The sequence below is a fragment of the Kryptolebias marmoratus genome, linkage group LG5, assembly GCF_001649575.2.
Source record: "Kryptolebias marmoratus isolate JLee-2015 linkage group LG5, ASM164957v2, whole genome shotgun sequence".
NCBI lineage: Eukaryota > Metazoa > Chordata > Actinopteri > Cyprinodontiformes > Rivulidae > Kryptolebias > Kryptolebias marmoratus.
The window spans coordinates 5,070,762-5,092,420 of record NC_051434.1 but is presented as its reverse complement, the minus strand read 5'-3'; the positions used below and the strand labels follow the sequence as shown (position 1 = coordinate 5,092,420).

General features: G+C 38.6%; 1 protein-coding gene and 1 long non-coding RNA gene across 2 annotated transcripts; both read right to left on the bottom strand.

Moving 5' to 3' along the window:
* Positions 1–325: 325 nt before the first annotated feature.
* Positions 326–2,125, bottom strand: LOC108243931. The gene is made up of 6 exons (XM_017429690.3): positions 1,878–2,125; positions 1,304–1,449; positions 1,055–1,119; positions 714–878; positions 527–631; positions 326–439 (listed from the first exon to the last, which is right to left on the bottom strand). Exons 1-6 carry the CDS (start codon positions 1,998–2,000, stop codon positions 393–395), a joined length of 651 nt encoding a protein of 216 aa, XP_017285179.1. The 5' UTR covers positions 2,001–2,125; the 3' UTR covers positions 326–392.
* Positions 2,126–11,556: 9,431 nt separating this feature from the next.
* Positions 11,557–20,747, bottom strand: LOC119617066. Its single transcript, XR_005233235.1, has 2 exons — positions 18,653–20,747; positions 11,557–17,734 (listed from the first exon to the last, which is right to left on the bottom strand). It is a non-coding gene; the product is annotated as an uncharacterized LOC119617066 (long non-coding RNA).
* Positions 20,748–21,659: the final 912 nt, after the last annotated feature.

Genomic DNA, 21,659 nt, shown 5'->3' with positions numbered 1-21,659 from the left:
CGAGTGAGTGCTTTTGATCTGTCAGGACCCGATTCTGTTTTCTTTTAGTTCTGCAGTAGAAGTCCATAATTCGCCTCAGACATCCATACTCTCCTTTAGACCAAGCAGCAGCTCAGCGAGGGTCGTGTTCATTGGTTTGCCTCATGAATGTGGTTAAAGAAGCCAATACACCATCAGTTTCAGAACGTGGTGATAAATTTACAAAATGTGGAATCTGTTGTCACTTTTCTTCTGATTAATGTTGAGACTGGTGCCCCTTTGATGACATTAAACTGAAATGACCTTGAAATTCACTACAGTGTTCAAATTGAAACACACAGACAAGTTTATTTAATTCTTTTATTTAGGAGATTCAGCTGAAGTTATTTGTTCCTGGTTGGCTATTTAGAGGTTTATTGGGAGTATGGCATCCTGATGCCTTCACCTTCTTGACAGAAACCTGCAGAGACAAAGAAAAAAACAAAACCCATCAGTTTTGTTGAAAATCCAAGCTGAGCAGTTTATCTTGATTTCGCTGCTGATTCACTTTTTTCAGGATTATAGTGGAAGTCCAGCTCTGCGGAGAAGCCGAGGCAGCTCGCCTGCTTCTTGAAATGCTCCAGATCAGAGTCCTTCAGGGTCGTCTCCGGGCCTGGAAACAAAACAACAAAAATAATCTTGATGAGTTTTGTGTCTGATGAAACATTTTCTCCATCTGACAGGTTCCTTCTTACCTAAAAGATAAAGGGCGCGAATGTGGAACTCGTCAGCCATTGAAATGTCGCTGAATTTCATGGCTTTGAGGAGATTTTGGATGTTTTTGGCGGTGCTGTTTATGCTTAAGGCCAGACAGCCCTCACAGCTCGGCAGCACGTGAAACACCGAGGTTGTATTGGCAACTGAGGACAGACGGAAAAAATAAAAAACAACATTAGCCCCATGAAACTGAAGTCATTTTAAAATAAAATCCTGAATTACAGAAACCCAAGTGTTCAATTATAAAAGGGTGAGAAGCAACGGATAAAATTAGTATTAAAAAGTCTAAATAAATAAAAGCATAGCTCAGTAAACCTACTTGATGAGTTCACTGTGTCACCCTCCACTGTCCCCTTCACTGTTGAACTGAAGCAGGTTCCATTTCTGAGACAAACAGCAAAAAAGTGTAAAAGACATCAAGATGTCAGTTCAGACGAGTAAAGTCCATCTTCCCGTAACCCGTTCAGACTTCAGCTGACAACGAATGCCTGGGAGCTGTCAGGGTGCATGTTAATAACACTGATACGAGAGTTTCCAGAGTTTCACAAATATTATGTTGTGGGCTTACATTTTATTCTCCTGTGACACGACAATCTCCGTGGCGCTTGTTGGTGATGCTGACACTTTCACCCAGGAGCTGTCGGTTACCTTCAGGATGGCTTTATAAACTTCGTGATCTGCGTATCCCACCAGGAAGTTCATTCTGCCGTACATCTGCACACAAACAAGCAGGCTGGAAATTATAGCTCCTAAAGGGATAGTCTGGTCATATTTGAAGCGATGTTTTGTATCGGTCAGAGAGTGCAGAAGTCTTCATCCAAGCTCTTTCTCATAAACGACACACCGATGTGAAAGAAAGTTACATTAAGCCACTACACTTTTGCATTTGTTTAGTTTTGTTGCTGTTTTCCCATCCGAACAATGTCTGCTTATTTGATTTTCTTTCAAGGTAAACATGTGACAAACTGGGCTTTGCAGCTGAAGCCTAAAATGAGCTTTGCTGCAAAGCTGTAGAAACAGTGACAAACCAGATGTTAGAAGCTGCACTTCAACTCAAAACAAAAAGAAAGGTTACAGCTAACAAGTGCAAAATTCAAGAACAGTGCCAGCGTTCAAAAACCAGGAAGAAATAGGAGGTTTACCACAGATGGGTCGGCCAGAGACAAAGGTTTGACCAGATTCTGGCATTCTTCAGGTGTCGGAGCAGAGCTGCTCAGAAACAACGAGGCAAACAGGAGGAGGCAGCTCAGCCACAGATTCATCATGCTTCCGAGGGAATTAGCTTAAAAAACCAAAGAAACACTGACTGATCCGACGAGCTGAATGGATTTTAAACAATCGGACAGAGTTAAAACCCTTGGGTTTTCCACTTGTTGCACAAGATGGGATTTTAGTGACAGTTATGTAAAAGGAAAACAAATAAACGCTTCACATCCAAGGTTCTCTTTGGGTTTTCGTCCATGTTGTAATTTGTGTGTTAATCATTCACTCATTTGTTTATTCAATCAATGAGTCAAAGTTGGAGTAAAGTTTCTGAGCCTTTTGGTCCAAATAACATGTGGTTGTACCTAACCACACATTAAAGGTTAAGTTCCACAACCACTGAGATAAATCAGATGATTGGGCAGTTTCTGGGGTTTAAACAGTTTTGGGATCGTTGAAACTGAAACTGCTGAAAAGAGTATCTTCAGTCTATCAAAGATCCATCAGCTGTGACAAATCAGGCCCTAAAGTGCTGCTTAAACCCTCGATAAAATATGAACACCACAAAGAACTCGCTCAAACACCGGGGTCATGATTGTGTTAGCTGTTAAAATGGGAACAAAGTTCAACTAAAACAAGGTTTTTCAGGTTTTAGAGTAAAAAGTTCAACTCTGTTGAGTCAGAAACGGACTTTGCGTGAAAGCAAACAAACTTTCCTATTTATTAATTTAAAAATGATGCCTGTAAAGATCAATTTATTCAGTTTTCTTATTAATTTCTCAATTCGTGACATTTTTATTTCTCCTGCGCAGCTGTCAAGAACACATGTTGATGACAAGCAGCTAAAAATGTCCTGATTTCTTCTGCATTCAGCTGAAAACATTGATTCTGGAAAGATGTCTCCCACTGAATAAAACAAAGAAAGCCACACTTATGTTTTTTAGGAGGTTTGGATCTTGGTGCAAAAGCACGAGTGTTGTTGACTTCCAGTTGGAAGCAAAAAGGTGAACAAACCTTTCCAAACGAGTGAGAGCTGGTTCATTCACCTTCATGTAACTCTAACTGTTTTTTTTAAGACTTTAAATGCAGCCTGGGGGCTGAAATACAGGATAAACTGCAGCACGTTAGCAAATAATAACATTAATATTGACTTTTAATCTGTGTTCAGGTTTGCTGACTTGAGAAAAGCTGCACCTACAGGAAAATAAATCATCTTCCCAACTCTCTCTATTTAGTTTTCTTATTCTAAGCCTCAATTAAAACAAATCTACAAGAATTAAACCTTTAAATCCCCATGTGGATTATTAAAGCAGTCATGTGACAAAAGCATCACGCTGAGAAAAATTAAGTAATCTCCTTCCAGCGATAAATAAATAAAAATATTAACAGCGTGAGTCAGTAAGGAAATAATTCTTATTATTCTGGAAGCTACAGGCTGCTGTGCTGATGAGGAATTAAACAGGGGTTTAGTGAGTTCATTTAAAGGGTAATTCCAACCATTTCTTGTTGGTATCTTTAAAAGGAGTCAGAACTTTAGCTTCATGAACCAAAACCTCTGGGCGAAGCAGCTGAGGAGTTTCTGTTGATGAATCACAGCTTTAGGTGCTATAAACACATTTTATAAGGCACAAAGGTAAATAAACAACAACAAAGAAGGGCTAAAACAGCTAAAAAATTACAAAATAATTATTAAAAAGACATGAAGCAAGTTTCAGAAAGGAAAAATGAATCTAAATGCAAAAATATAAACAAGAAAATTTGTATTTTCTGCAGAAACGAAGGGTGAACGCTGAGTGCTGAAAGAAGGAAGCAGGACAGAAACCAACATCAGCAAAACACAAGCTAAAAGCTCAAATCAGCAAAACTGCAGCTAAAATGAACAAAACTGTAGCTTAAAGCAACCCTGAGCAAAGTTGTAGCTAAAAGATCAAATTTGCTAAACAGTAGCTAAAAGCTACGAGGAGCAAAACAGTGACTAAAGATTAACTGCAGCAAAACCACAGCTAAAAGCTAGAAATAACAATATGTTAGCTAAAGGTTAAATTCACAAAACCGTAGTTAGTAGCTAAAATTAACAAGACAGTAGCTAAAAGCTAAAATGAGTGAGACAATAGCTAAAAGGAGCATAGGAAGACTAAAATAGAGCAAATATCCTGATTTCAGAAAATGTTTCTGAAGGAACTGAAGATATTTTAACGTATTTTTATAAATAAGTTAAATAATTAAAAAAGTCTAAACAGTTGCAGCTCACTGTTTGTGTTCAAACAACAAACTATGATTAAATCAGCGTTCACACAAAAACAGATGCTAAGTCTTCAAATGACAAGACAAAAAAAGAGAGAACTTAACATTATAAAATATCTAAAACATCCATTTTAATTATTTAAACTGTTTCAGCTGACGATTACAGTAGATCATAAATCGTTAATCTAAAGGCAATCTGAGGGACTGCTGATCCTTATTTCGATGTGAAAAGAGAGCAGATCTGTTTGTTTTGCTTCCACTTTCAGCTCAGAGTCCTTTGCAGTCGTAGTAAATGAACAACAGAGGGCGATAGAGTTCAGATAACTCATTCACACGTCTGCCTTTTAGAGCCACACATCCATTTAAATCCTAGGATCCCCTGGAAGGTGAGTTTTTGACCAGGTTGGGCCCTGATCAGTCCGATCCGGATCAGACTGCAGGCGTAGACGCCGTGGCCAGCAGGACGCAGACATTTTGTTTATCGTCTGTTTGTTATTTGAACACAAACTGGACGAAACCAGAAAAGTCACAACAGAAAAAACAACTAGTCATTGGACAGATTGAGAGCAAGATTTAAAACAATTTAAAATTAATAATCAGTGTGTTAATATCACTCATACATTGTGTTCTAAAGGAACGTTATTAAAAGAAAGAAATAAAACTTGAAATTTATACAAATCTGCGACAGGATTTTCTGCTAATGAACCTGTTCTAAAGTTGAGAACTATTTGTGCTAAGAAAGAGGGATACAACAACAACAAATCATCTTCGCTGTACTTGAGAACATAGTTGGGTGTTTAAAAAGTCTAAACTCGTTACCATACGATGCATCCTCGTCACTCTGATTTAATCCCCCCGGATTGAATAACTGTCTCTCACATTAGCAGGATTCTGTTAGATTAGAAAACCTTCTTAAAGTGGATTTATTCTGTTTAGCTCATCTAAATTTACTCAGATTGTTTGAATTTAATGTAACTTTGAGAAGGAAAGTCAAACCTCTTGGCTAATAACAGTAAAATCCATTCAAAGTTAAACTTTTTGTAACTTCACAACAAAATCAGCTCATAGAACTCCACTGGAACACATTTTTATGATTTTTTTTCTTAAGTTTTGGTTATTCAGAGTCAAATTTTGAACTTCTGAGTCTCTTTTGTCACTGAAAGCAACAAAAGTTTTAGAATTACGAGAACAAAAAAACAATAAAATGAAAAAATGTTATCATGTGACTATTGTTTCCCTGTTTTTTTAAATTTTATTTTTCCTTAATTTTTTAAACAATCTAACTACTATTGGATACTTTGTGCTATTTAATATTCTGCTCCTTTTAGCTTTTAGCTAGTATTTTGATACTTTTAGCTAGCCTTTGTCTAGTTTTAGCTGTTAGACAGCCTTTTACTGGTTTTAATTTCTTGCTAGCGTTTTGATATTTTTAGACAGCATTTTGCTTCTTTTAGCTTTTAGCTAGTTTTCTGCTCTTTTCAGGCTTATCAGTTCAGCGTCTTCAGCAAATATCAAGTCATTCAGGTCTTTCTTTTGTTTCTGTTTGCAACAGCTGAGCCACTAAAAACTTTAACAAAGCACAAATAAACTGAGCATCGAGGTTTATGGATCAAATATGAGGAATTCTAGATGTTGGGCTTGTTTATGACCTTTTCAGTGTTTTCCTAATATTAATGAGCTCAAAGCATGACGGATCGAGACAAACTGTCCAAGGCCAAACTAAAGGTGGAAGCATACAGATTAACTAAGAACTGTACATGTTATCGAGAGTAATTTATGTCCACATTAACTTTGAATGATGATGCAAAGCTTTTCTACCAGTCCCCATAAAAGCAGCTGCTGTGAATCAACAGAAAAATTATGGCAAATATTTTAGTAAAACCTCAGAAAATTCAACTTAAAATGGTGAGTTTTATCATTTTACTTATTGTGAAAACAGCACCAGAAATATTAGGGAAAAACCTACAGCTAAAGGACAATAAACATTATTAAGCCATGTGTTTTAAACTCTAATTAAACTAATCTTCTTTGAACAAGTTAAAGTTTTTAATCCTCCTGCAAAACAAACGCTTGATATGGAAACAAAACAAGTCATTTTCCTACAGCAAGCATTAAATACAAATATAAACAGTGTGAGCATTCTTACAGGAAGATTAGTGTCAGCTCTAATTTATTATTATTAGAATAATCAGTGAAAAAAAACACATTATGGACTTAATGAGAGTCTGCGAAAAGACTGATATTCTTGGGTTTGTTTCCTGCTGTGCTGACAATGAATAAAACTGACTTTATTAAAGTTAAATTACCTCACTGGATTCTGCTGGAAGGGGAGCCTCTGAACCACAGGCTGCAGATGATGGGCTTTCTGCTGCTGGATTTTTATTATCAAGGATCAATTTTCTATCTTTCCTACCAGATCCAAGTCAAAAATCCCTGGCTCAGCGCTCGGAGAAGCTGTTTTTTTTTTTTTTTCTAGAAAGGACAGTCCATCAAATGACCACTATGAGATATATGTCTTAGAGTAAAACATGTAATTTAAGATGACTGGAAAATCAAGTCAGGAAAACACAAAAAAGGCTTAAAATGTCAGAACAAATATCAAAACACCACAGAGTAGAAAAGTCTGGAATGGGCAGACAGCGCTGCAGTCCTGAGATTTTCAGCTGTTCCTGAGAGGTGGTGGAAGAAATAAAACTCTGCAGCGTTTGTTCCTGACTTGTTCTGGAGGTTTTTCCTCTCAGCTCCACACTTCTTGCTTCACAGTCGTCTCATTTGTCACGTATGTTTCTCTCAGATCACCACCACCAACAACAAAACCTCTGGTGCAAATTACATGGAATACCAGCCCTGTCTGCACTATGTTCTGTAAAACTTTAGCGTTCATGTGTAAAAATGACACAGAATCTAAGATCTTGTCTTTGTGTCTGTCTGTTAGCAGAATAACTCCTGAATTACTAAATGGATTTTAATAAAACTATCAGAAAATAATCACTGGATGTACATCTAAAACTCAGTAAGCCAGTGGTGTCCAATCCTGGTCCTCAAGGGCCACCGTCCTGCATGTTTTTGTTGTTTCCCTGCTCCAACACACCTGATTCAATGGATGACTTACCCCTTCAGCAGGTCTTCAAGCTCTGCAGAGGCCTGTTAATCACCTATTCATTCAAATCAGGTGCGCTGACGCTGAAAAACAACTAAAACATGCAGGATAGTGACCCTCCAGGACCAGCATCGGACACCACTGCAGTAAGTAATCGTACAATAGGGTTCTATAACTTATTAGCTTTTGGAGTCAATCAGATTCAAGATGGCCGCCACAGCAAAGCAAGCTTTGCAAACACAAGAATGTCTATAACTCAGTCATTTGAACAAACAATGAGCTAAACTTTGTTGTGGTAGGAGCTGAGAGTCATTGGCAGATAAGATTCTTTCCAATAAGGAAACCATCTTTAAACCACCATAAAACATTTGCTTCGTTTTAATCAGCCACTTTATCGATACAAGAAAACAACTCTAATGTCTCAGCGCTACGCAGGGCTGATGTTTTCCTCCTATGGTTCTCCAACATGATGTGGTTTCATCATCTCTTCTCACTCCATTAAACCTTTGTATCAGGATGTTGAGCTGTAATCAGTAAATAATGACTTTCACTTTAGACAAAGACATAATTAAACACAAAGTTGACTTGTTTAACTCCTATAAGTCCAGAAATGCTACAAGTTGCTCATAACTGAGTGTGAAAAAGAAAAAAACAAAATACAAAATAGAAGCCTATCAATAGCTGCCTTTCACACAGTTTTAAACTAAGATCATCTGATGTTGACAAATAGTTGTAGCCTTTTTTGTCAAATCTGAAAATAATTTTTTGGCGATAACTCAATCTGTTAGCACTCAGAGTATATGTTAACTAATTTATCATCCAATTTTAGCTCCATATCTGTAATATTTACTGAGGTACAACCATTCTTGTGTTGACTCATATTTATTAGTTGTGACTCCTGAGATATTTTGCTGACAGACACACATCATTGTCTGCCTTCACCTTTCAGCGGCTGGTGATAATTAGGAGGTTTGAGGCAGATCGGAGGAGACAACATCAGAAACATTCAGGATTAAAGGTTTCAGGACGGTCTCAGACGTTAGACTGCACCTTCCAGTGCTTTAACGGTTCTCCTGGGTTCCTGAGGTGGAAAATGGAGGGAACTGCAGACAGAACCCCACTTTACATTCTGGATAGTTGGCTTCCTGCTGTCAGGGTCAGTTTCTGGCTGGTCTCAGGAAACCAAACCTGACTGGGTTTCATCACTGAAGATATTCAACTTTTTGTTTTTAGTGAAACTCAGTGACTCTGAGGCCTCGCTCTGCACCATCTTCACGACTTCCTCCAGCTCGTCAGAAACAAAGCATGAAAAATATCAAGCTTTTTTTTGTCCGAGCATGACAGGAATCATCAGCGTCACCGGAGCACGTCGAGGAGCGGTTCTGGCTTTAGAAATTAATTTCTGTCATAACCGAATCCCTGACCTGCTCTCACTGTCCTGATCAGAAAGCCGCTCAGGTTTTCTCAGAGTTTCATCTCCTTCATTAAAATGCTTCGCCCTCGGGCAGCTGCGTCGCTTCAGAGGCCTCGTGTATTTGTACAGGTGAGAGATAAAACAAGACTGACACACACACACACCTACACACACACACTGTTATCAGGAGAAAGCAAGTCGAGTCAGCTCAGTGGTTTTTAGTGGAACATATTCTCTAATTTCTCCTCTCTTGTTCCCCTGATAATTTATGATTGTGTGTTTTATTAAATTAATGTTTGGCAGGTGTAAATTCGACACAAGACACAGTTTCAGTCTCATTCCGTCAACAACCGGTTTTATTGCAGATGTTTAAATTCATCATTTGCCTCCGAGGCTCTAAAATGCCAAAGAGCAGGAGTCAAAATATAACCTCCTCTGGAGGAGGTTAAGTTTCCAGCATATGTTGCCATGGTGACACACCCCAGTAAGATTTTAATGATACTGAAAAGAACAGCCACATTACTGAGTCACTAATCCTTACAGACTCCAGAAGCAAGAAGTTAAAGGCACCAAAAGTAGCTTTATTTTAAGCTCATGCAAACAAAAAAACAACAACCTGGGGACAAAAAAGCATCAATGATGTCTAAAAACAATATTATCTGCTGCTGGAAAGGTAGAAGGATAAAATACAAAATCAAAAACCTCAAAAATAACATGATGCAGTGTTGCAAGATGTCCTGCTCAGAGTTTGTTGTGAATAACTCTCAGCTATGAGCAACAAATTTCAGTTTAATGTCTGTAAAACTGACATTATTGACATTATTGCCCATCTTCAGCCTGAAGGCATGAGAGCAGAAAACCAGACAAAGACTGAGGAACTCAGTCAGACTAACAGAACAGAAATCACACAGGTAGTGAAAGTTACAGAGAAGATAAATAAAAGAGCAAACAGGTGATCAGTTCCAAACTGTTTCGAAGTAAAAACTGGAGCTAAGGCTGCTGCAACAACAGCGACAGGAGAACTCGACTGGTTCTATATTCTTGTCATGAGCTGGTTTGGATCGAAGGAGTCAGATGCACAGGAAGGTGAAGGTTTAAACAAACATTATTCAAACCAAGACGTGTGCACAACAGGAAGTTCAAGATCGTGAATAGTGAGGTAGAAGAACAAAAAGCATGATTTGACCCGAGGAAACGTGCAAAACGACCACAGCAAGACATAAAGATGAAGATCTGACAGGAACAACTGAAAGCTTGATGCTGTTAAGGAAACAAATAGAAAGAATGAAAACCAGGTGTGATGATTGATAAATTAGTTTCCATTGAAAATCTGAAACTTAATTGGTGACACAGCAGCTCACTAGTTGCTTTGATATCGAACAAAAAGCAATCCTGGATTTTAGACGTTTCATCTGAAAGGCTTCTTCACTTCTGCCTGACTGAGGAGGCGTTTCAGGTCAGGAGGGCCATGTTGGGCCTTCACACTGAAGTCACTGAAGTCATGTGTCACTGACCCATTTTGCCAGCAGGTGAAATGTTTTGGTCACATGTTTTCAAGGCGTAAATGGTTACAGAAGCTCCTGGGGAGGAAAAGTCAAGGCTGCAGTCTAAGTGCTGGCTCCCTTTTATGTTCATTTAACCTTCATTGAACTAGGAAAGACCTTTCAGATTTAAAATCTCTTTATCGGTGCCAGCATTATTAAGGATTTACACCAACGGACCAAATGGAAACTCTTCACCTTATACAAAAAAATCTTATTTGTATAAAATGATCTAAAATCTTTTGCAAATATGTGATGGTACACATATAAAACCCAGAGAAAACTCAATGCAAAATTGTGTCTGTTTCTGCTAAATCAATCATTCAGCTCTGTAGCTGAATAAAGACCACAGTTTCTAATTAATGTGAGCTTAAATTCAAACATACTGACACTGAAGGCAGCATTAGATAAACTAAAAAAACTAAATCAGGATATCTGATGAATGAGGTTTGGTCTTACTCAGGGCTTTGTGAGCCATCTCCATCTACTCTGCAGAGAAAAGTTCAAGTGTAGAGTGATCTACAAAGAGATCTAAAAGGTTTTTTTTCACTATAGGTTATTTTAGAAGCTGGCAAAGAACAAACAGAAACCAGGAGTATAAATACACGACGGGATAACTACAAAATTAAGTGCAGGTGTGCTGATTACTAATGACGACCAGACAGGAAGCAGACAAAAACACAAACCCTACATTCAATGTTTAATGTTGCTTTCATGAAGTCAATATAACACCAGAATATAACATGTTCAATTGAGGGTATGGGTGAACATTAACCCAAAATAATTTCTTAAAGGCATTTCAAAGATGGCACCCGCCTTGCACAGAACTTTTAAACAACTTTAAACATGAATAGTGACTCAAATTATTTGTAATAACCCTAAAGTTTTGAGCTCCTTCCCTTTGGTAAAACAGCTTTGGGTTCGGGGATCCAATCGGATCACTTCGCTTTAATCTGGCGGCTCTGCCAAACACTGAAATCTTCCTGCTTTTTAGCAGCAGCATGTTGTAATTTGTCATCCACCCATCGACCATCTGTCAGCCTTCATGTATGATGACTCACACACATGCAGATTATGGAAATACAGATTAATATGAGCTCTCCATAGACTCGTCCACAGAGAGATGATGAGAAGCAGCTTAATGTCATAATTCTGTTTGATCCTTTAAACGCAACTTTTCTCCCTTTTGCACCATTTCCTTCCCTGCAATTGAAAAAACAGAAAGGTTTGTGGTTTGGAAAATATAAAAGCCTGCATAAAGGATGACTGGACAACAAATTTAACAGGATAGAGCAGAAACAAAAGAGAGCAGAGGCTCATTTAAGGTCCAACAGGAAGTTTTATTTCTTTACAAAACAAGATTGCAGCCTCATAAAGAAACTCGGACAGAAGGCAGGGAGGTAAATCTAATCTTCAGTTTCGACGTGACAACTTGCAGCCACTTAGAAAATGTTACAGAAGCTCAGTTCACACACCGATACACACAATCTGCACATCACCTACACTGTAAAAAAGAGCGGGTAAAAACAACAGCTGAGATATTACTGCAGTTATGTAAGCAAATAGGTCAGAAGCACCAAAATGTTTTAGATTCTTAAAATGTCCCCTTAAACCCAATTCTGCTTCGTAAATCCATAACAAATAAAGCAAAACCAGAGCAGCAGAACAATATATCTTTTTATTGATTCATTTTTGTTCGTATTTGCTTGGTTTGATGTAAAATTTTGAAATAAGCCAAATTTAATTAAATTGTATGATCATTTATTTATGACTTCATACAAAACTTTTAGAAATGCATTTTAATACCATAACTTTTGTTTATAACATTTGAATTATTCAATTCTTTAATAAATTCAGGCATATTACTGAGTTTAAAGGATGCATCAAGTCAATATGGTTTTTAACTAAAACTATTTCTTATATTTCCCCTTTGTCTTTAATTGATGTCTGACATTTATTTGCTTTTAACTGTAATTAAACCTTTTTTGTTTGTTTTCATATGCAGAAAAAAAAAATTAAACTCACGTGTCCATAAAGCAGCTACCTAAAGTCTTTACCAAAAATGAAAACCCGGAAAAAAATACAACATTTCTAGGGCGTTAAAACCAATGAACATCACAGATGTTGTTTCAGTTATCTGTTCTCCGATGTTTTTTTTGTCGCGTCTGGAAAAAGAACTTCACAGTTGTCACCAGATAGAGAAACACTGCAGAGAGATGGACACGAGATTCGTACAAAACCCTGAAAACATTGAGCTAAAAGTCATACCAGTGTTGGTTTGTTTCTGTGACACTTTTTCATAGCCACAACACAGAAAAGACCAGAGTGAACAGTTCATCGTTTAATCACTTGAAAAACGCGTTTAGGACTTCACAATTTAATTTCCAGCACAGGGTACCTGAGGGGAAAAATCCACCTTTAGGGCCTGGCAGGAAACGCTGCATTTTATTATCTGTCAGATTACAAAGTGTTTAATGTTGTTTTCTCTCCATGAGCTCACAATCCCTGCTCTCATATTAAAGAAACACCTCAGATCCTCTGAAGTGGGGTTCTGTGTAGCAGGTAATATCTTACCTGCTGTAGAAAGATCTCAGCTTGGAGATTATTTTGCTGAGGGATCGTTGCTGTCCTGAAACAACTCCAGTCCCAAATACTCATAACATTTTTCCACCATCGTCAGTTTTGAATTACATGATATTCTGGCAGAAATATTGTGATGTTTTGGCGTGAAGTGCCCCAAGCTGCAATGGCAATTGTTTGTAAATAGCTACAGCTAGCTGCTGCTGCTATTTACACCACAGATTCAATGCAAATAACTTTGTAATGCAAAATTCACAACAGCGAAAATGTTTAAAATGCAATTTTTGAGATTAGAACTGTTTTAAAATGGCAGCAATTCACTTTGGTCTTGGTCTATCCATTAGTTCGACTGTCAGCTTCAAACTAATCTTTATTCCTCCAAACCGAGGTTGTTCAAAGAGCGATCTGCAACAGGTAAGATGTTAAATGGTCAGAACTTTTCCACAGAAACCCACTTCGAAACATTCAAACTACGTCATCATTCTGTTATAATTGAGCCTGGCATCCACGACACAACCACCAACAAGGAAACTATCATCATCTCAAGGTCACTTCTTACAAATCCTTTAATGCATATAATTATTTAGGACTTTTACAGAAGGTATATCTTTTAAATAAGAAGAATCTAAACATGAGACGTTTGGTTTCAGATAATACCAACCATCTTCAAAGTGCTAAATTGATGCTATAGGTGCAGCAGTTGTTTTGTTTTATACACTCAGTTTTCTTTGGGAAGAACTGAGAAAATGATGCTGGCACTCAGAAACAAAAATGCCATGTAGACTTACACTTTCAGAAGACAATTTCAGCTATTTGTTACTCTTTAAATTGTGTTTTATAAGGACTGTTTTGTAATTAGCATTTTTATATTCCCAGTTCCTGTCCATGACCGCTGCAGATAGGAAGAGCTGCTAAAAAAACAGATATTTGTGCTCCAAATGTAAAATGAACTCTTCTAACAGTGTTATAAAATAATAAAAGCTATTTTTAGGTTAATTCTGACCTTTCTGTGGTTGTTTTGCGCCTCCTCGTCTTGTTTTCCTGTCTTTTGACTCCCTAACTTCAGACATTTCCGGCCTCTGAGCTCGTTCCCATTTGGCCCCTTTTACTCTGTTTGTGCCTCTAAGTGGATTTTTCCTTCAGGTACAGTGCGAAAAACAGACAGTCTGAGAAAAGCAACAGCCTGAGGGCGAAGTTCACCTGCGGAGCTGTGGTCATCCTCAAAGCTTAACACGAACAAACACTTCATAGAAACAAACACCCAACAGAGACAAGAATCCAGTCCCAAACTCCCTTAAAGGGTAAAAAATATCAGCAAGAGCACTGCTTGAGTTTTTAATCCTATGTAAACAGACTCAGTGTAAGGCAAGGAGGAAGAGGTGGATATGTAGTTAGAGAAAGGAGGAGGGAGGAATACGGGATGAAGAAGAACAAGGTGCGGATGGCTAAAAGGCAAAAGGCAGAATTAAAGGGCTTAGAGACAAAGTTTTACTGAAGAACTGAAGCGCAACTGAACGTTCTGCAGCTGAAAAAATCTTTATCAGTTCAACTGTCTAAAAAAATGCAATAAATGCTCCAATTTATTCACATTAATGGTATATTTACCATTACTACTGACGTGTTCTTCCAGGGTATGAAAGTGAAGGTCCTGCAGTGGAGCGAACACAACTGTCCTCAGCCTTAAAGCACATTACTCCAACTTCAATAAAAGTCTCCACACAGATGTTTCCTCTCTGCAGCAGCTGACAGCAGAGTAATGAGAGTTTTAGCTCTTTCAAAGAGGAGACATGCGCGAGAGGAAGAGAAAAGATAAGACAGTGAGACGTCTCAGAGACTTATTTTCTTCCTTTATCACCATTTTACTCCTTTATGAGCTTCGGCAACTCAAATGCATTTACCTGTCAAGGTGGCAAAGCCAACAGAGATTAAAAAAAGCCAATGAAGGTGGGGGGAGACGGGGTGGGGCGGAAAGAGGAGAGGTATGAGGTGACAATAAGGAAGGAGAAATGGAAGGGAGAAGAAAAGGGGGGAGTTTATCGTTTGGCAGTGAGTCGCTGGGACAGTCAGCATCTGTGTGCAGGGCAGCATATCCTCTGCATGAATATGTGTGGTTTTATTAAACGTGTGTTTATAAAAACATGCACGTGAAGTCAGTATGAACTCTATCCTACTGTATGTTAATGTAAGTGTCTCATCGTATTAATCTGGAACATAAAAGTTAAAGCTACTCATTGCAAACTATAAACTCAAATGGAAAAAAAGCTTTTTCCTGAAACTATATCAAATGGTTCAGTTTGAAAGCATTTACTCCAGAGGTTTACCAGATGTGCAATTCTGAAATGCAGGCATGCACTGAATGTAAACAAAACACCTTTATCTGCATATTTTACTCAACAAATCTTAGCATAAATGCACATCAGTACATCAAAATTGTTGGATGTCTCCATCCCAAACACTTCCTTTTCATCCGTTTCTGTAGGTAAATGAATAGTTTACCTAGTATAACCGCTGGCTGACGTTAACATGCAATTTAATTAACTTTGCAATGAGTACCTTTGAGCCAAGCTCACAACCCACCGTAAGTGGGTCCCAGTGGTCTCTGACATACAGAATGAGAAACGATGCGGGCAAAGCACTTGTCAAGGACAGGTTGCATGCCTGACTTACTCGAAGCGTGGAAAAGTTTGCCATGTCAGCCTGTAGAAAACGTTTGACACACGTGATCAGCGTGCGTGACATGCAGTTAGCCAGGAGTACAGGCTGCGCTTGTGAGGCTAATGGTTTGCATGTGATGCGTATGGCGCAGTGTGAGCAGTCGGTATAAAAAGAGGCCCACATCGTGTCTGCAGCACATCTCGTCTCTCTTTTTGATGAACACCGTATAAAATGTTTTCTGTATAAAGGATCAGTTCGAATGTTAGAAAATGGCACCCAGAAAGTAAAGTCAGCTGCACCTCCGGAGAGGAAACAGCCAGAAGAGCAGCCTCAAGAAACCCAGCCAGAAACAGCAGAGAGGAGGAGGAATTTGATGAGGATGACAGAAGCACTTGCAAGCCCTGCAAGCTTTGCATGCTCACCACACATAGGCGTAGAAAATCAGATATATTTCAGACTTGCAGGCCACACAAAAAGCAAATATTGATGACTTGTTCAGTACTTTTGAGGCACGTGAATCGTACAATGATCCTGTGTCACTCGTTCATCTTACTGTCATTTCAAAGCCCCAGCTATCTGAGCGCCTGATTGGTTCAGACGTAAACAAGTGTAGGTTTCATATAAACTGTATGCAATTATCATTTTTTGCAAAACTTGTAGCATTTGCATGTGCAGAACCCAAAGTCTCCACAGCCAAACTGCAACCTTCTAAACGGCTAAACGCTTGCAAGTCTTAAGAAGGATTTGATCAAATGTTTACCCAAAAACTGTCCAGAGGAGCATCTACTGAGGATTGTGAGTGAGGCTTTAAGTGTTTCATTTCTATATTAATGAGCAAATACAAATTTAAAATACAACGTTGGTTGTTAAGATTTTATAAAGATGAGGACAGTTTGTAAAAGCAGAACATCAAATGAAAAGAAAAGAGAGAGTTTAATAAAACGATGTCATGTTCACACAGAAGAACATTTTGCTAAATTCAAATAAGGAAGAAATTCATGACATTTGAAACAATTAGACTTTTCTAACCAACAAAGCTGAAATCTAGTTTGAAAATGGGGGTGTTTTTGGTTGGAGGGGTGAAATAAATTGCATTAAACTTTTGCCATATTTTAAAACATTTCAGTTTCAACAACTGTGCAGATTTTTGCTAAACACTGAATGACGATCATGAGACTTTCTGAAGCACAACGGTTGAGTTAACACTGACAAAAACAACATTATGAAGAGACAAACAGCTGAGAAGAAACTCCACAATATGATTCAATGAGTTAATACTGATGAGGAAAAGAGGGTAATGTTTTACTAATTCATTTAATGATCTCTTAAAGTAACTTCTTAGTGATTTTTAGTTGCAATGACACTCTTGTGTGGATAATGGATGGATGAATGGATGGATGAATGGATGGATGGATGGATAGATGATTTTAGATTACATCTCTGATCAGTTGGAGGTCCCCAACTGGTATCGAAAGGAACCCAAAGTTTTGAAATAAGTTTTCAAAAAAATACAGAAAAAAGTTCAAACTTAAATAAATAAATAAACAAATAAATAAATAAATAAATAAATAAATAAATAAATAAATAAAATGATTTCAGTTGTTAAGTTTCCGATCCTCACTTCCACCTGATCATGCTGATTTTAATCAGCAGAGGTTTTGAGAAGGACATTACAGAAGTCTTCCTCAGCTTCAAAAAAGAAACACAAAGAAGAGAGAAAACGAACCCTTTTCCCTTCTGGTGGAGGTTCGGTCACCTTTCCTGCAGCGAGGACCCCTCCGGAGCGCTTCGTAAACCTAAAAATTTACTAAGCGTAGTGAAGAGTTGGTCCTGCTGAGGAGGAGGAGGGAGGAATATCGCTCGAGGGTTTCTGTTGGTCTGCAGGTAGGACAGGATAATGTTGGTGTTTAGGACCCCCGACAGGACTGGGGACTGTCTTCAGAAGATTGTTGAAATATTTTCTTTGGAATAACAAATATTTTCAGCCAGAAGTGATTCCAGAAAACAGGGACATAAATCTGTTTGTTGGCTTTGCCCTCCGTTTCCTCCATCCACTCGGGAAGTGAACCTTTCAGCGTTCAAACCTTCCTGCAGGAAAAAGCCCAGAGGAGATCTGCCTTTTTCTTTCCCTCTGATTCTTTATTCTGACTTCAAACCTTTTCTCTTCTCCAGGAGCTTTCAGCTCTGAGGTTTGACAGAAGACCTCCAACCATGAGGAGGACCATTACAGCAGAACACTGCAGGTTGCCTGAGGGGGGCCTGCTGCAAGACAGAAACAGAGATACACATCACTGCGTTCTGCTGCGCCTGGAAATGTGTTTCAGAATCCTAATCTACATAAAAGTCCCAGGAAACTGAAGGAAAGGCTCGGCTGCGCAACCAAAGGTGTGTTTTCACCTAAAAGAAAATGTATGGCATCTTATTTCGGAATGATCACATCTTATTTTTTCCTTATTCATAATAAATATCTTCAAGCAGGACTTATTTAACCTGTTTCAAGAAACTGGTCTGATTCATGGTGCTGTTTTGCTCCAGGTGCCAAGAATGATTCCAAACAACATGGTAAACAAATCTGATGTATGTTAATGTAGAGATTCAGCTGTTTTCCCCTGCAAATACATTAAATTTAAGCAGCTTTTATATAAAGGATTTCGTACCTAATATGTACCGTGTAAGTACTGAGTATGTACCTGGTAACTACAGGATAAAAGGTCACTTCACAGTACAACCTGGTACCTGTAGGTACTAGGTAGTTTTCAGGTACTTACCATGTACTAGGTAGGTACCTAGCAAGTGCCAGGTAAGTACTGGGTATTTATCAGTAAATACTAGGTATATTTGTAATATTGAAGTTAAACTTAATAATTTTCAAAGGCAGCCTAGAAATGCAGCACTGATCCAGATCTGGAGTCATCTTCAGATGATTCAAGATGCTGGATTGAAGGAAACCATATTTAGCTTTAAGTTTACTAAACTCTGAAAATCTTTGCAAATCAAGCAGAGGAAAGGGTCTAGACATAAACAGCTACCTTTTATGGAATAACACCTTTGGCAAATGATAAAGCTCCAGTGTCCTGTCATTCATGTGTAGCTCCTTCAAAATACTTGACTTCATTATAAAATTTAAGATGAATCGAAGGATTTAAAAGGTTCGAGCCACAGAGGTTGTAACAGACTCACCTGTAGACGTCTTTCCTGACAGTAACTGACGTCCCGACTGGTGGGATATCTGTGTGTGAACCTGTGAGAAAAACATGGAGTTTCTGGTGGTCATTTGTTTTGTAATGCCTCCGTTCAGTCAGAGCTGATCTTTTGACTGCAGCCTTCAGCCGACACCAAAAAACACCAGTTACCAAGCAACAGGCAGGCTGTCAGGACAGCGGAGAACCACTGGAAGCCGACTTGTCTCATTTCTGCAGTCAAACCGATTCAACGCAGCTTTGTTCACTCTCAGCTCTCCCGGGCCTCCTCCTGCACCTCCTCCACATCCACCTCCACATCCACCGCTCAGAAATAACACTGGGGGCTTCACAAACTGTTTGGATAAGTTCCTAAAGTCTGTTAGTAATAAAAGTCTATGTTTCTTTAAAGGGGGGGGGAAACAAAAAGACAAAACAAATCTTCTCCCATGAGAGACAGCAACCCTAACATGGTGCCCAGCAGGCAGTTGATGAAATCCCTGCTCACCTTTCACGCTCCAACATTCACTCCTTGTTCTCACTGCATCACTGCTGAATCCTGCAGTGCTGCTGTCGGAGCGCTGCAGAGCGGAGGGATTCCTACAACCTTCACCAGATCTGAGCAGAAACCAGCGCTGCAGACTGCAGATCAATCACTTTCCAAGTTTCTTTGTTGTGTTTCAACCAAGTTTGCGCCGATGTTGCAAACTGTGACGCAAATCTGTTTTTTTGTGAAATATTTGTCACTCAAAAGAAGTTTAGATATTCTTTATTTTTGTTAAGCAAATGCTCTTTCTTTGAATGTTTGTGTCCTCAAACAGCTGCCGTGTTTTTGCTCAGATGTGCCGCCTGCCGGGCACACCGAGGCGACAATCAGACTCCAAGCAGTAAAAACACAAAATGCACTTTTTCTTTCTGTTGTCCTGCCACTCTGGTGAGTGGTTTCATCACTCACACTGGATTCAAGTGCCTCTAAGGAAATTTAAGCCTAAGAACAGTTTGAAATTTCACATAGTTTTAAAATGTTTTCGAACTCCAACCACAAGTTTTGTTTTAACTTATTGTGCCTTTGATTTGACTAACCAGTCAAAACAAACGCAATATGATCGATTTAAGTCTTTGTGACAAAAACTGGCCTAATGAGCACATTTTCACTTCTGCTGAACTTTTTGCAAGCCATATTTTGCTAATTTAAACTTTGTTGTCCCTGTGAGTTACTGAAAGGGTGACTCAGGAGTTAATATATGTGGTGATTGATTCAAATATTAAGTTTAAAAAAAAAAACCCTCTACATATTGAGTTATAAGTTAAAGAAAAGTGTTGAAATCAAAGTTAGATTTGACACCTGTCCAAGTCTTTATTTTGATAAAGGTGGTATCTCACTGGGCTGGGACTAGTAGGCCAGTGACATTCATGATGGCGTCTCCAGAATGACTCGTAGAGACTCACAGTTTTGTCTTGTAAATTTTGAACATTTCTGCAACAAATTTCTTACCAAGAGAGTCAGAGAGGGCATCTATGAGACCCATCTTGAACCCCTTTAGGTTTTGTTGTGGGCATCACCTACTGGTCCAAATTGGCTTATTTTTATTTCTTAAGTGTCCTCCAGAAGATTAAACTATAAACATGGAGGCGGCTGCCAAGGTGGGTACAAAGTGGGCCAAGGCTGATAGGATGTGGGCAACGAAATAATCTGCATGGCCTAGAATTGGGTTTTGCAAGCAGATTTTCAAAAACTGACCACGCAAAAAACATGCCCACACAGCTCGCTGGTTACTTGGTCTCAGATCCTCAGAATTGAATGACACTGCAACAGAGAAATTGCCTATTTTATACAATTCTGAGTTGCAGCCCTTTGATATACAATCTTTAAGGTTCAACATGATGGATTTTAATTTTAGAACTGAATAGGATTTGTTGTGACTAGTTCTTCATGGTTAAAAATCTGTTTTTAAGACCTTGTGGCTCTGGGTTATTTGTGAAAGGATTTCCAGTAAGAAAATTTGCATTTGTGTTTCTGCTCTTCTTTTTCTCAGAATGATCGTCACCTCAGTTTAACAATTGGTTTGTCAGGGTTGCTGCCTCTCAGGCTGCCTGTCAGGAAATCCGGTAATCGAAGGTGTCCTTCTCCATGTAGTCCGTCCAGGTGGAGGACGGCATGCTGCGGTACGGGTCCAGAAGGATCCGGAAGCAGCGGACGATCAGCAGACCCAAGAAGATGAAAAGAATGAGGACGAAGACAAAGGCTGCCCTTTGCTCGAGCGTGAGGAAGGAGGTGGAGGATGAGGAGGAGGAGGAGAAGTCTGATTCGGAAGCAGAGAAGGTGCTGCTGTAGAGGTCATCAGCCATGTTCAGGTGATGATGAAGTCCGGTCGGTTCAGTTTGTGCCCATCCCCGCCTATCCATGGAGCAACATCTTCTCAAAAGACGAGTCAGAAAAAAAAGATGTCTGCAAAACAAGAAACAAAAAAAATAATTTCAAGCCAATTTTTTAAATCATCGTAGAATAACAAATCAAACCCTTGAACTTCAGTAGATGTAAGAAGCAAAATCTTGTTTTAATTTGAAAAATAATAGCATCAAAATTGTTTTTTCTTCATCAAGTAATCAACAAACCAATCAAACGAAAGCTAAAGTGCATAAAACAACTAATGCACCAAAATTATACCATTTAAATCAACAAAAAGACCCAGGTTCAATTATATTCAAAGTGCTAAATATTCCACTCACTTCATAGAACATTTATCTTAGAAATGACACATTTCCTTTTTCTTCTTCTTGGCTTAGCAGAGAAAAAAGCTGCCAGGAGGTCAAAACACTTTGATTCAGCTATAAAGTGTAAAAATCCTTAATCACAAATAACTCCGAATGTTCCAGATGAACATATTGTTTTACTGTGTGCACAGGAATGATAAAACGTAAGAAATAAAACTACACCCCATTTACATGTAAATTGATTTTTCTTCTTGTTTCAGTGAGTAGTCAGAGAAGCAACCAAACACAGGACT